The sequence below is a fragment of the Dromiciops gliroides genome, chromosome 2, assembly GCF_019393635.1.
Source record: "Dromiciops gliroides isolate mDroGli1 chromosome 2, mDroGli1.pri, whole genome shotgun sequence".
NCBI lineage: Eukaryota > Metazoa > Chordata > Mammalia > Microbiotheria > Microbiotheriidae > Dromiciops > Dromiciops gliroides.
The window spans coordinates 255,262,225-255,276,888 of NC_057862.1; the positions used below are offsets into that span (position 1 = coordinate 255,262,225).

The 14,664-nt window shown below is 40.5% G+C and overlaps 1 protein-coding gene across 1 annotated transcript in view; it reads left to right on the forward strand.

The window, feature by feature from the left end:
* The first annotated feature begins 2,413 nt into the window (after positions 1 to 2,413).
* The window catches only part of FNTB (farnesyltransferase, CAAX box, beta), a 119,025-nt gene continuing 106,774 nt past the window's right edge, over positions 2,414 to 14,664 (forward strand). Inside the window, exon 1 of the mRNA XM_043988898.1 lies at positions 2,414 to 2,714. Within this exon, the coding sequence (XP_043844833.1) occupies positions 2,568 to 2,714 (147 nt within the window). The 5' untranslated portion in view covers positions 2,414 to 2,567. The remainder of the gene's footprint in view (positions 2,715 to 14,664) is intronic.

A 14,664-nucleotide genomic window follows, 5' to 3' on the forward strand; every position in this document is an offset into this window, starting at 1 on the left:
TGCAGAAATAAGTTTAATGTGATTGGAATTCTGTGTAGATATACATACATATATCAGATTGCTGGCTGTCTTGGGGAGAAAAATTTGAAACTAGAAATCTTATAAAAACAAATGTTGAAAACTATCTCTACATGTAACTGGAAAATAATAAAATACTTTCATGGAAAAAAAGTGTTTTTACATGTAATTGGAAAAAATGTTTAATTTAAAAAGAAAACAAACATACTGCAATTGGGTTCTCCAGAAAAAATTGTTGGCATGCACTTTTAAGTTTAATCTGCATGATCAACATTTAAGTATAGACAGTTAAGAAAACTATATCAGGGGCAGCTAGGTATCACAGTGGATAAAGCACTGGCCCTGGATTCAGGAGGACCTGATTTCAAATGTGACCTCAGATACTTGAAACTTACTAGCTGTTAAGGCTAAAATGCTAGCTAATCTGTCTAAAATATCTAATGAGTGGTCGCCAATAAATTATAAGCTTTAGCAAGAGTTAGAGTTTTAAGCATTTATTGAGAAGAATAAGAATTTGGTAAAGAGAGAAGGAAAGGCCTAGATTCATCTATCTATTAAAGGGGAGAGCGCCATTCCTAGCTCTGCTCTCCATCCAGAGTCCACATGAAAAAGAGCCCCAGTCAGAGCGCCAGGATCCCCCTTCTTCCTCCCACTAGCAAACTTCACTTCCTGACGCCAAAGAAAAGATGGCATGTTCTTGCCCTCAGAGACCTTCACCTCATGGCGAAGCTTTTCCACAGTAGTCTCCAGCAGGTGGCTCATTCAATTGTTACATAGCTGTGTGACCTGGGTAAGTCACTAACGCTCATTGCCCCACAAAAAAAAAGGGAAAAAAAAAAAACAATGCATCAGACTTTGATTTGTAATGACTACCAATGCTCAAATTGAAATTCCAATTGTTACATAGCTGTGTGACCCTGGGTAAGTCACTTAACCCTCATTGCCCCACAAAAAAAAAGGGAAAAAAAAATAAAACAATGCATCAGACCTTGATTTGTAATGACTACCAATGCTCAAATTGAAAATTTAACAATCCTGAAAAATGGCTTCAACAGACTCCTGCTGTGGGAAAACTGAATGTTGGAGGCGAATTCACTTCTGATGCAACTGTAAAATAATTCAACTGTTCTTGAAACAATTTGAAATTAGACAATAAATTATTAAATTGTTCCTACCTACAAAATGTTCATCACATAGAGATACCACTACTGGGATTAGATATGAATACACTGGTTCTAGAATCCATCAGATTGTAAACTCTTTGAGAGCAGAGGCTATCTTTTCTTCTTTTTGTATCCCTGGAGTTTGGCACATTGGTTGGCACATAGTAGACGCTTAATTAATGTTTATTTATTGATGTGGTTTTAAATTCTGCCTCTGATGCTTGCTACCCTGTGTTACTTTAGGTAAACTGCTTAACTTCTCCATGCCTCAGTTTCTTTCTGGTTTTTTTTTAGTGAGGCAATTGGGGTTAAGTGACTTGCCCAGGGTCACACAGCTAGTAAGTGTTAAGTGTTTGAGGTCGGATTTGAACTCAGGTACTCCTGACTCCAGGGCCGGTGCTCTGTCCACTGCACCACCTAGCTGCCCCCAGTTTCTTTTTTTTAAAGTTAGGGTTAGGCTTTCCTTGGATCCTATGAGTTTATGAGACAAGAAAGTTACTGACAGCAAAACACAAAAGGAAAACATTTCATAGTAACATTACTTGTGAAAACAGAAAACTGGAAACAAAACATTCTCCCAGTATTTGGACAATGACTGAATAAATTATGTAGTTTATGGAATGATAGGTGAATTATATAATGTATTCGCGAAGGTAATCGCATATCACCATTCCATAAAGAACAATGAAGATGAAGATTATCAAGGAAACATGGGAAGATTCGTAAGAAGTGATGCAGAGTCAAAAGAACAAGGGGCACAAAGATTGAAACAATGTAAATGAGGTCAGAACGGAGAGGCAACAAAACTCCGGTTAAGTATTCATACCATACGGTTGAAGTTTAAAGACACACTTCTCTCTGTTAATAGAAGACCATCAAATTAGGCTTGGTTGGATATTTGTGGGGAAATATCCGTTGTGTCGAAATAAAACGTATCAATACGTTTACATAAAAAAAGCACTATCGAGGCGCTTTATTAGTATTATTGTTATTATAAAACTAGGTGAGGATTAGATCTGGGTCAGAGAATAGGGGGAAAGTGCACTCCCGCTACCCAGGACGCTACCAAAGCTATCTCAAACGCAACTCGAAGGCAAGTTTTCTTTTCCATTCTCCTCTGGCCTAAGCATATTGCAGCAGCTTCCTCCCCCTAAGGAGGGCGGCAACATCCTTGTAGCTCGCCAAGGGAAAAAATGTGTAACAGTATGCGTCTTAGAGGAGGAGGGCGGGGAGAGAGGGAAGGGAGGGAGATTCGCCTTCGGTACTTTGTGGCTGCCTCCGCTTGCCGTAGCTGCCTCGGCCCGCCTGGGTTTCAATACGCTACGCGTTGCAGTTTGACGAGGTTGAGTCCTGTCTGCCGCCAGCTGTGTTTTTTTTTTTAAAGCCATGGCTGCCGCCGCTGCTTCTTCCTTTTCCTATTTCCCTTCGCCCCTTCCCCCAGCCTGGTCTGAATCTCTGTACTGCCTGAGCCCAGAGCACGTGCAGGAGCGGTTGCAAGACGACGCGGTGGAGACGGTCACCTCCGTGGAACAGGTGAGGCAGACGGGTCGGGGGGGGGGGGGGAAGCCGAGGCTCGGAGACTTCTGGGAGTGGCAGTCCGGTCCTCTATAGGTGACCACGGCTGAAACGCTGCTGGGGACTACCATTCCCACAGTGCATCGCGGTGGCCCTGTGCTTGCCTTCTGCGGGGTGCGGGTTCCCAGTGCCTGGGGCCGGGTGGGCTGGGGGGAAGGGGAAAGTTACCTGTACCGGGGTTGAAATGGGGTGGGCAGCAGAAGGACGAACTGGGGCTACCTGGAGTAGGAGGGGCTACCTGGAGTAGGAGGTGAGCCCTCCTCGGTTCACTAGGACGAGGTCTAGGGGAGCCCCTGGGAAAGGTCAAGGGTCAGACTGACCCCCCCCCCCGCCCCCGTCCCCATCTGCTGGGGGGAGCTGGAGATTTATCTCGGTGTTTGCTTGTGTCTTCCTCTTCTCTTCCCAATTGTGCCATTCCATGGACTTCAGTCTTTATGGCGCGGAGGAGGCTGGGGCAATCAGAGTAATTCCCTTCTGGACCCTGATGAATTCCTTAAGTGGCCCACATGTGCCCGACCATGGCCCTATCTCATCTGGTGACCAGGGTTTGGTGAATAACAGCGATGTAATTTCATTTTTATTCACCAAGATGGAACTGAAAGCTTTATACATGAGTTTTTGTTTCTCTGTGTCTTGTCTTTCCCCAAGTTGGAAAGGTTCCCAAGTTGGTTATTACGAAAATTTTCACCATCTGGTGATGAGGAAAAGCAGCCTGGTTGATTCACTTCAGCATTGAGAGAATACACTAGGCTGCTTTCCAAAACAAGGCGTCTTAATACAGCAAGGGAAACCCCCGGGATGACCATGGAGGGATTAACTTTGTCATTTAGGTCTAGATTTGGAAGCCTGTATTAATGTAAAATTGCCCATTTGCAGGGACCTGACAAGTCTTAAGCCTGGTTAGAGAGGAAAATCATTTAACTGAAGTGTTAGAGCCCAAGTATTTTAAATGAAAGTCCTTCTCTTTTAGATTTCATTCATCTAGACACTTAGAGGGTCGTGAACACCAATGACAGTTTTTCCAATATTTTCAAATTTCCCTAAGCGATGGGCTGTTAGAATTGAGGTTCGACTCTATTTGTTCTTTAGCTTTTAGACTCTGATGATACCTTTTAGACCCAATGAGAAAAGGGTTTACAAATGAGGGCAGACCGTAATGGTAGTGGCCAAAAATGTAGGACAAAAAGTAGTCTACAGAGAGTAATAACAGGGTATAATAGAGAATGGGTGATCAGTACATCAAGAGAACAAGAGAAGGATGATTAGAGGGGAAAGATAACAGGATTAATAGTTGGGTTTTTTTTGTTTTTTGTATTGATTGCATTTCCTCCACCCTCACCTCCCCCTGCCCTGGTGTGTGTATGTGGGGGAACCCTTGTAACAAATATGCATAGTCAAACAAAACAAATTCCGTGTGGGCCATATGCAAAAAATCAATATTTTGGATCTCTAGGTCTTTCCTGTCTTTGTCCAGAAATAGGCAGTATTTTTTGCCATCAGTACTCTGGAATTGTGGTTAACAGAGGTTATAGTAATAATTTCTTAGATTTATCTCATTTAATCCTCCCAACAAGCGTTGTGTTGAAATGGATAAAGGGTCACCTTTGGAGTCAGGAAGATTTGGGTTAATTCCTATCTCTGACACATGTTCACTTGGTGACCCTGGGTAAACCATTTAACTTCTCAGTGCCCCAGGTAACCTCTTAAGAACACTTATTTTGTATATATGTGTGTGTGTGTGTGTGTGTGTGTTGCCAATCTGTATCTGTGAAAGTACATCATGCGGTCCTATATCAGGAAATCCCTACATTGTTGATATAAATGTGGACCAATAGTCTATATAATAACCCTGTTGGGGAATATCCCCATTTTGCAGATGAGTCAAGAGAGGCAAGTTAAATGGTTTATCTCAAGTCCAAGCCAGTAAATGACAACTTAGAATTCAAACACAGGTTTCCCAGTTCTAAGTTTAGTTTCACTAAAGCATGTTGCTTTTGGGTAGGTACAGTATCAGTTAATGTTCTATCAGGTACATTTCTGCTCTTGCTGATTGTTTGAAGCTTCTTGCTGCTTGTCTTCTTAATTATTATGTCTTAGGTATGTTTCTCCTCATGGTTCACATTTGTGGCTCCTACTTAGTAAAGGCAAGTTGGTTCTTTGTTACTTCTGATCTTATTTCAATTCAAACTTTGAGGGTTAGGGTAGGACAAAAAAAGGGCTCAGGTTGGAGTAGATGCTACTGGGGAGGTGGTTGGGATCTTTTGTGGCTGGCTTTGGTCTTTGATTACAGCTTTTATTCATATATTGATATATACTGAAAACTGATACTTAATTTTATGCTTTTGCTGCTGGTAACAATTCGGCACTTATCCGTATGTTCCATGTCTAATTATCATAATGCTTTATTTTAATAAGAAAATGTGATGTTTGAAGTGAAACCAAATAATGCTTGGCTAAAAGCCTTTAGTAACTGATCCCTTCCTTTATCCTTTTTTCCTGTCTCCTTTTATTCAATTCCTAACAGTGGCTCCCTTCTTAATGTAACCATTTGAAATCCATTCCTTTGCAAATACTCTGTGACTCTGGCTGTAGGCTTAAATACAGGAACATTCACATTCTGAGATATTACCTTTGCCATGAACAAATTGTTCATGCATTGCTACATGAGCCATACTATAGAGTTTGCAGGTTTGTTTGTTTTTTTTCCCTTTTGGCCACTGATATAACTGATAGATGTGTTTTTAGCTAGTTGTGGAACAATCAGGCAAGTAGGTGAATGTTTACGATGGGTATTGATAGCCACTTTTTAAAGCTGTTATGTGGATGAGGGATTCGACTTGTTTAGTTTGGTTTGAGAAGACAGAATTAGGAGCACTGGTAGAAATTGCAGAAGGGCATGTTTTTTTGTTTCGTGAAAAAGAATACCTACCTCAGGATCAGCCAGTTGACTACTGACTGTTTTAGAAAGTAATCAGGTTCTCCTGTCATTGCAGTTTCAAGTAGAGGCTGGATACTGCTTTGCTGGGGATGTTCCAGATGGCATTTCTGTTTTGGTATATATTGGGGAAGAGGACTTATTTTTTTAAACATTTTATTTAAAATTTTGAGTTTCAAATTCTATCCCTTCCTCCCTCCTCCCTCAGATGGTAAGCAATCAGATGTAGGTTATACACATGCCAGTTACATAAAACATTTCCATCTTAGTCATTTTGTACAAGAAGACTTGAATAAATGAAAGAAAGTGAAAAATAGCATGCTTCAGTCTATATTCAATCAATATCAGTTCTTTCTCTGGAGGCGGACAGCCTGCTTCATCATTAGTCCTTTGGGATTGTCTTGGATTGTTGTATTGCTTGAGAATAGCTAAGCCATTCATAGTTCTTCATCAAATAATATTGTTATTGTGTACAGTGTTCTGATTCTGTTCACTTCACTATGCATCTGTTCATGTGAGTTTTTCCAGATTTTGGCAGAAAGACTTCTTAGGTCCTGTCAACTCTTATATTTTGTGGTTATGTGATTTTATGTGGTTTTACCTTCTAGGAACTTATTTTATTTGGGGAAACAAGACTCATACACATAAAACAATCAGTAATTGTAGCTTTTTAGAACTAGAAGTGACTGTATAGAGATCACCTGTTTTAGATATGTCCAAACAGGCAGCCAGAGGGAGGCATTGCTGCATGAGCCAGAACCAGATTAAAATGTAATTAGGTAGTATTAATAAAATAAGATTAAAAAAAAACACAGTAGGGCATAGATAATGTAATAGGTAGTTTTTTTTTATTAATTTTTTTTTTAGTGAGGCAATTGGGGTTAAGTGACTTGCCCAGGGTCACACAGCTAGTAAGTGTAAGTGTCTGAGGCTGGATTTGAAACTCAGGTACTCCTGACTCCAGGGCTGGTGCTCTATCCATTGCACCACCTAGCTGCCCCTATAGGTAGGTTTTAAAGTCAATATTTGGCCCTTGAGGTTCCTTATGTAAAGCCCCTGTTTCTATTTGAGTTTGATACCAGTTCATCCCTTATTTTATGAATAGGAAACTAAAACCCAGAGGCACCTATTTATTTGTTAGAGCCCATGGTAGATATGTGGAATACAGAAACTATGCCTTGCTGCCTCTATGTGGGAAACAACATGTATACATGTAACTAAATAGAAAATATATACAAAGTAATATCCGGAAACTAGAGAAGGGAACTGCCTAGGAGAGGGGCAGCTAGGTGGTGGAGTGGTTAGAGTGCCTCAGACACTTAACTATCTGTGTGAGGTTAGGGCTAATCACTTAACCCCCTTTGCCTCAGTTTCCTTATTTGTAAAATGAGCTGGAGGAGGAAATGGCAAACCACTCCAAGTATCTTTGCCAAGAAAACCCCAAATGGGGTCGCAAAGAGTTGGACATAACTGAAATGACTGGACAACAGGGCAGGGCAGTAAGAATTAGGAACATTAGGAAGGCCTCTTGAAAGAAGTGCCACATAAACAGAACCTAAAAAGACGCTAGGTATTCCAAGACAGGAGGTGAAGAGGAACAGCATTCAGGCCCAGGGGGCAGCCTTTGTGAAGGCATGGGTATGGAAGATGGAATGTCGTGTGGGGAGCAGCAAGGAAGCCAGCTTGGCTAGGGGTGGAGTGTTCAGAGGGGGAGTAATGTGTGATCTACTTGAAACCTAAGCTAGAAACTAGAATTGTGAAAGGTTTTAAATGCCAGAGGAGTTTGTATTTTACCCTCAAGGAGATAGAAGCTGCTGAAGCTTTGTGAGCAGGGAAATGACATGATTAGAACCTGTGCTTTAGTTATATCAATTTAGCAAATTCTGTGGAGGTTGATGTAGGAGGCAAAAAGGGGTTAACAGAAAAACCTAAGACCTGAGCTTTAATTCAGATATTAGCTCTAAATGGGAAGTCAGACCCCAATTAATGGGATAACTTATAAGTCAGGATACTAGGTTCTCTTACAGAAACCAGTGCCCATAACGGGAATAGAGGGAGGGAGGCCATGAAGGCTGAAACAATAACAACAGACACCTGACAGTGCTATAGAAACTCAAACTAGGAATAAATGATAAATGAAGATGTTTTGAAACTAAGCATGGGAAGCAGAAAGAGACATGGTGCAGAAAAGACCCAATTCATCCCCAGATTCACCTTATGATGTATATAATCCCAAACACACACCTCCACAGAAAAAAAGTCCCCACCTAGGGGCTTGGCTTAGGGACCTCAGGAACTCCAAATTAGGATAAACCCTCCCCTGTACCTCCCCAAGGTGGAGATTATTATAATGAGACTGATAATCAATTTATCCATATTATAAATATAACTATTTTCTTTCCTAATTCAGAGATCCCTTTCTATTATTCTGTTTCTCTCTCTGTGTTCACTCACACACAGTATTGCAAAAAACTTGGGAACTGAGTCAATGAGTCTTGTAATTCTTTGGGAAGACTCATGATCAATTTGACCCTAAATCCATCCCACATCATTTGGCGCCCAATGTGGGGCCTCCATTGGGGAGAAGATTGAGGCCAGGATATCAGCAGATTATATTGCAGTAGTCTGTCTAGGCCAGAAGTATTGGGCATCTGGACTAGTTTGGTTTTGGGATGAGTTGAAGGAAGTGGATAGAAGTTTAGAGATGTTGAATTGGGTTTGACAACACTTGGCAGTTGATTAAATATGCGGCCTGGGCAGAATGAAAAGTTCAAGGTTGAATTGTAAGGTTGCTAACCTGGGTGATTGGAAGAATGGGGGTACTCTGCACAGATATAAGGAAATGGGGGAAAGGATGTCAAATTTTAGATGCCTGTAGGACATTTAGTTAGAAATGTCCATTAGGTAGGGAAGCTAGGTGGTGCAGTGGATAAAAGCACTGGCCCTGGATTCAGGAGGGACCTGAGTTTCAAATTTGGCCTCAAACACTTGACACTTATTAGCTGTGGGACCCTGGGCAAGTCACTTAACCCTCATTGCCCGCAATAAATAAATAAATAAATAGATAGATAGATACTTGTTAACTGATTAAAAAAAAAACAAAAGAAAGAAATGCCCATTAGGTAACTGCCTATGTTAGTAGTTCTGTGGAGGAGAGTAATATATAGATATATGGATAGATATATAGATACATAATAAATGGATCTAGGATTAATCTGAATAGATATGATAATTGGCCCCTTGGTTGCTGGTGAGAGCTTTGAGAGAGAGAGAAAAGTTGAGAGGAGAAAAAAAGCTCAGGACAGATATTTCGGGGGAACTCTTGTTACCACTAGATTGGGTTCTTGAAAACATTCCTCTTTGAAAGAATTACTTGCCCAGACAATCCAATCAAAATTTAAGTAAAAGTTCTTATTATTTGGTACACAGGGACCTGGCTGGGCGAAGAAGCCTAGGCTTCAGCACCCGGGAGGTATAGGTTGGTTTATGCATGTTTCTTAGACAGCCATAGAGGTTGTGGCTGGGAGAAGAAGAGTAACTTCAACTCTCAGAGATGTTTAATCAGACAGCCATAGAGATATGACTGGGAGAAGAAATCTAACTTCAAACTCTCTAGCAAAAGAGAAGATGATGATTTTATAGAGACAAGAGGGGGTGGGGATAGGTATAGAGACCTAAAACTGAAAAGTTACAACAGTTTGAAAATGATGATATTAGTGTGAGGAAATGGGGATTGGTCTCCTCAATAAAAATATAATAGTCACCATTCAAATTATACTCCTTTGTACCTATTTGAGGAAAAAGGTTTTCTTCTCCTCCTCTTGCCCGCTCTGGCAAACAAAAATTACATGGTTCAGGGAAACTCTGAGGTGGTATGGAAATTAGGGTCAGGAATACTGCTTTCTGGTTAGCTAGTTTTTATGTGCAGAATGTAACTCCTGAGGTAATTGGACTAGTGATGAAAAAGGGAAGGTTCCATTCGCATTAGGGACTAGGGTTTAAAAGGGGACCTGCAAGCCCCCGTTCTTTTCACCCACCAACTGCACTGAGTTCCCCATTCTTGGGAGAATGACAATAAATGAGCCTTTGACACATCACTGCCATTGAGTTCAGAGAATTATTGAGCTGGAGTCATTTTCCTCACATTAGCTATTTGGATATATGAATAATAAAATTCCACATTTCTAATTTGAGATTATTGGTCACTACCTGGTCCTAATCACATAGCAAACAATGACTGGCTCCAAACTAAGCTCATGTTGTAAATTCAAGGAGCCCAGCTTTCTGGGTAGCTGCTTTGTTGTCTGTTTGACTAACCACTAACTGGTTAATCAACTATTTTACTTCTCCAAGGAAAGAGTAATCTCTAACTGATTCCAACAAGCTGATCAACCGCATTTCTTCATGGTCATAATATCCCCCTCAGGGCCAGAGCATCCCTAACTGGACTCAGGCCTACCAGGCTGTTACTACACTCCCATATTTTTAAGGAGTGGGACATGAATCATGATCCATTGAAGAGGACTGAGGAGTGGTCAGGAGGTTAAGAGAAGATTGAAGATAGCATAACATTACTAAACACAGGGAGGATAGAGTGAGTATTCAGGAGGAAGATGTGATTAACAGGGTCAGAAATTGCAAAGAAGTCAAGAATGTTGAGAACTGAGAAAAGGCTGTTAGATTTTAAAATTACAAGATGTGGTTAGGGAGGACTAGAATTTGTCTGCTTCCCAGACAGTGCCTTTTGGGGGCATTTAATTTTTCAAATTATATTGTTTTGAATTAACAAACATTATATTCTTTCCCTCCTATGCCCTTCTTTAGCCCCACTCCTAAGAAAAAGGAGAAAAACAAAACCCTTGTAACAAATACACATAGTCAAGCAAACAAGTTCCCATATTGTCCACTTGCAAAATGTGTATCTCATATTTACTCGCATTACTTTTCTGTCCAGGAGATGGAGAGCATTCTTATCAGTCCTCTGGAATCATGGTTGGTCATCAAGTCAATCAGAGTGTTGAAGAGAGTTTCTTAAGGTTTTTTTCAGTCAACAAAACCCCATTTCGTAAAACTCCCTTCTCCCTGTTAATCGGTAAGAAAGAAAGAACTACAAAGCATAACGAATCTTGAATTGACCATGTTTAAAAAAAAATGTTTCAATCTTTACTCCTTTTTTTTTGGTGGGGCAGTGAGGGTTAAGTGACTTGCCCAGGGTCACACAGCTAGTAAGTGTCAAGTGTCTGAGGCCGAATTTGAACTCAGGTCCTCCTGAATCCAGGACCGGTGCTTTATCCACTGTACCACCTAGCTGCCACAATCTTTACTCTTGAGTCCCATCATCTCTTGTCAGAAGGTGGTTAGTATGGTTTCATCATGAGTTGTCTGGAATTGTAGTTGGTAATTTCATTGACAGAATTCCTAAGTCTTTTTTTTTGTGATAATGACTTCATCTGGTATTGTTTCTAGATCTGAGTTATTGGATTACTGCTCCTCTGTCATCATGGCTCTGGCCAAGAAGCCAGATTGCTTCTGCTTTTGCCTTTCAAAGTTGTTTCATTCTTTTTTTTTTGCGGGGGTGGGTGGGGTGGGGGGTGGGTTCTAACTAAGAGAGAAGATCAAATGACCATCTTTTTATTAATAATTTATTGACCTTGTTGATAAATGATTTAATTATCCAGAAACAATGTCTCTACTGTTAACCTGTAAATTGATGAGACAATCAATACAGGAGAAATAAGATCTTTAATTGGGGCAGAGGAACTATAGCTCGTGGTATAGCAAAGCAAGATGCTTGGTTCCAAAGATGGGAACAAGGACAGGGTTTATATGGGGTAACAGAACAAAAGGAACTAAAATCTTGAGTCACTTATAGGAACTACTTAATTACTTAATGTCAATGAACCTTTAACAAAGGGAACTATAAGACTCGCCCTAGAGTTAAGAGTAGAAGCTACTTAACTTACAATAGGAACTACTTAATGTAAATGTATATTGCTGTAGGCTTTCAGAGAAAAGAACAGTCAGTATGGGCATAAAATTAGTCAAATAGAATACTAATAACTAGGGAGATGAGGAAAAGCTTTTCGTAGGATGCAATGTTTGAGCCGAGACTTGGAGGAAACCAGGGATTCCAAGAAGTACAAGATTGGGGCAATGCTTATGTAAAAAACTGGGAGGAGAGATGGTCTGCGTTTAATATCATTGTATTTTAATAAAGCAAGATACAGCGGAACAGAAATTGAGCCCAGACCAAATTTTGTGTTTATGCTTCTGTCATAGAAGAGACTAGTGCCAAACCTGGTTAAATTGCCAGTAGGCCATGTATATTCATACCCAACATTTCTTAATTATAAAGTTTTAGCATTTTTTTTCTTTCAGTTCTAATTAATGGCAAAGTTACTTTTAAAAAAAATATTTTCAGGCAGAATCTATGCTTTCAGCAAGGCTCCCCTGAATAAAGAAAAGTAAGTTGATGTTGCAATTCTACATCTATTTACTCTTACTCAAATAGTGAAATCGAAGCATACCATTCTATTTCCCAGACACAAACTCAGATAATGCAATAAAAAGTTATCTGTATGACCCTGGGCAAGTCCACTTACCCTGATTGCCTCACCAAAAAACAAACAAACAAACAAATAAATAAATAGTAAGTTATGCTGATTAGGTTTTAGTTTTATTCTTGACCATTCTGCTGGATTTCTGAGTGATTTTGAGGAAATCACTTGGATTCCTTACTTTCCAACTATATAAGCACTTAGTTTATGAAATTCCTGGGCAAAAGGATGAGTAGTTCCTCCACATGAGCAGGAGAAGGAGCAGTCCTTGCCAGTAGAAACAGGATTTCTTTAACTTTTATCAAATTGTGTGGTCTGTGGTTAAGGAAAATAGGAGATATTATTGTTTCAGTTACAGAATGCATTAAAACGGACTTTTGAGCACTGTCATTTATAACTTTGTTTCAATGGGACAATGAAGTCCCAGTTCCAAAACAGCTCTCTCACAAATGAACTTCTACAACTTTTTTTTTCATAAGTTGAAAACTATCTATATAGAGAGTTCAAGATGAGAAATGCATTAGTGAGGGGGAAACGAACAAGCCTTTATTAAGTGCCTTCTATGTGCCAGAAACCATGCTAAGTACTTTACAAATATCTCATTTGAACCTCAGAACTGTCCTGATAGGAAGGTACTATATTAATATCCCTATTTTAGAGTTGGGGAAACTGAGGCAGAAAGGTTTTAGTGACTGGCCCAGCATATTTGAACTCAGGGCTTCCTGACTGCAGGCCCCTCTAGTCCATTGTGCCACCTAGTTGCCTGCTTGGGTTGTTAAGCTTCATAAAATGAAAAACTTTTTAGAATTACTTGTGAAAAGCACTAGAGTAGCTAATGTATTTATGTCTTTATTATTACATCCTATGAGGGAATGATACTTTGGGACTTCACTTTGCATTTGGATGTTCTGTCAAATAGTCAGCCTCTTTATCTTTTTGATATGGGGGGAAGTGAGGTACCAGGTTTGGTTAGGGGTTGGGGTTCTTAGGAATTCCTCTTTAAAGAATTACACCCTCTTGCACACAAAAGTAGTTAGAATAAGGTGATAGTTTATTTAGGAGCAAGGGAAGGGAAGGGTGGGGGGAGGGAAACCATGAAAGAAATCCTTGGACTTTTCATGGGGAGATTGGCATAAAGCACATGGCTCAGCGGTACCAAATCTCCACGAACAGGAGACTGGAAGGTACTTTTATAGAGGACTGATGGGGGCGAACCATCTGCCCGTAAAAAGTTCCTTTAGTGAGGGAGGACCTTCTCCCAGTGGTAGTGACTAGAGGAATTGGGTGAGGGGTGGCTACAGATCCCTCTTCAGAACACAAGGGCACAGCCACACCCAAATTTATCTACCCAGGGTAAGGGAGACCAGAATGAAGGGTAGGAATTCCAAGCTAGCTTAGTCCAATTTGGTTCAGCTTATCTCTCTAGGCATTATCTGTCCTCTGGTTTAGTTTCTCAAGGAGAAGGTTCCTTGATGTGCCTCAGAGAACTTCTGGGGTGCTCTACACCCCATGACATTTTGTTATCTTCATTTAAGCCACCTACAAGAATTGTTCTGTCACACCCTTGATGCCACTATCACCTACATGTTCATCCTCACAGTCCATACCTGTGAGGGAAAATCAGTCCTCTTCTCAATAATTCTCAGAAACTCAGCAGCAATGTGACAAAGGCTCTTTTATTTCCTTCTCATGAGGAGGCACCCTAGTGTGCAGCTAATGGGTACAAAGAAAGGGGGTTTGCAGACCCTGTTTTATACCCTAGTCCCTAACGCAATTGGACCCTCCCCCTTTTCATCATTGGTCCAATTACTCAAGGGTTATGATCTACATGCAAAAACTAGCTAATCAGAATGCAGTATTCCCATCCCTCTTCCTTATATGGGCATAACTCAGGAGTGGACCTTATTCTTCCTTATATGGATACAACTCCTGAGTGGACCTTATTGAGACCGGGCTCCTTGAACCATGTGATTTTGTTAGCCTGAGGGGGAGGAGGGGATCTGAGACCTTTGTCCTACAAACAGGCCAGGAGGAGTATGATTGACTTGTTTATAACCTCATTGAGAGGAGACAACTACCTATTTTCTTACAATACCTCTGAAATTCCTCTATCTCACCCTAACCGTCCCATCTTTCAATTTCTTCCTGTGCTTCAGCTCAAGAACTTATTCTTTATCTTCACTGTAACTTATAATTCTACCCTTCTGCTTTTCCTAGGCCATCACCTCTGCCTTCACTTTCCTCTTCTGAAAATCTTAAACCAGTTCAACTTTATACTTTCCTAAGCTTGTGAATATCTTACCCTTTTTTCCTGCTACTGATTATGTTTTTCCAAACCCATTCCTGTGTTATACCTACCAGCCACCTTGTCAAGCTACTGATCTGATTCTGAAGAAGTCCCAAACATGAACTGTTC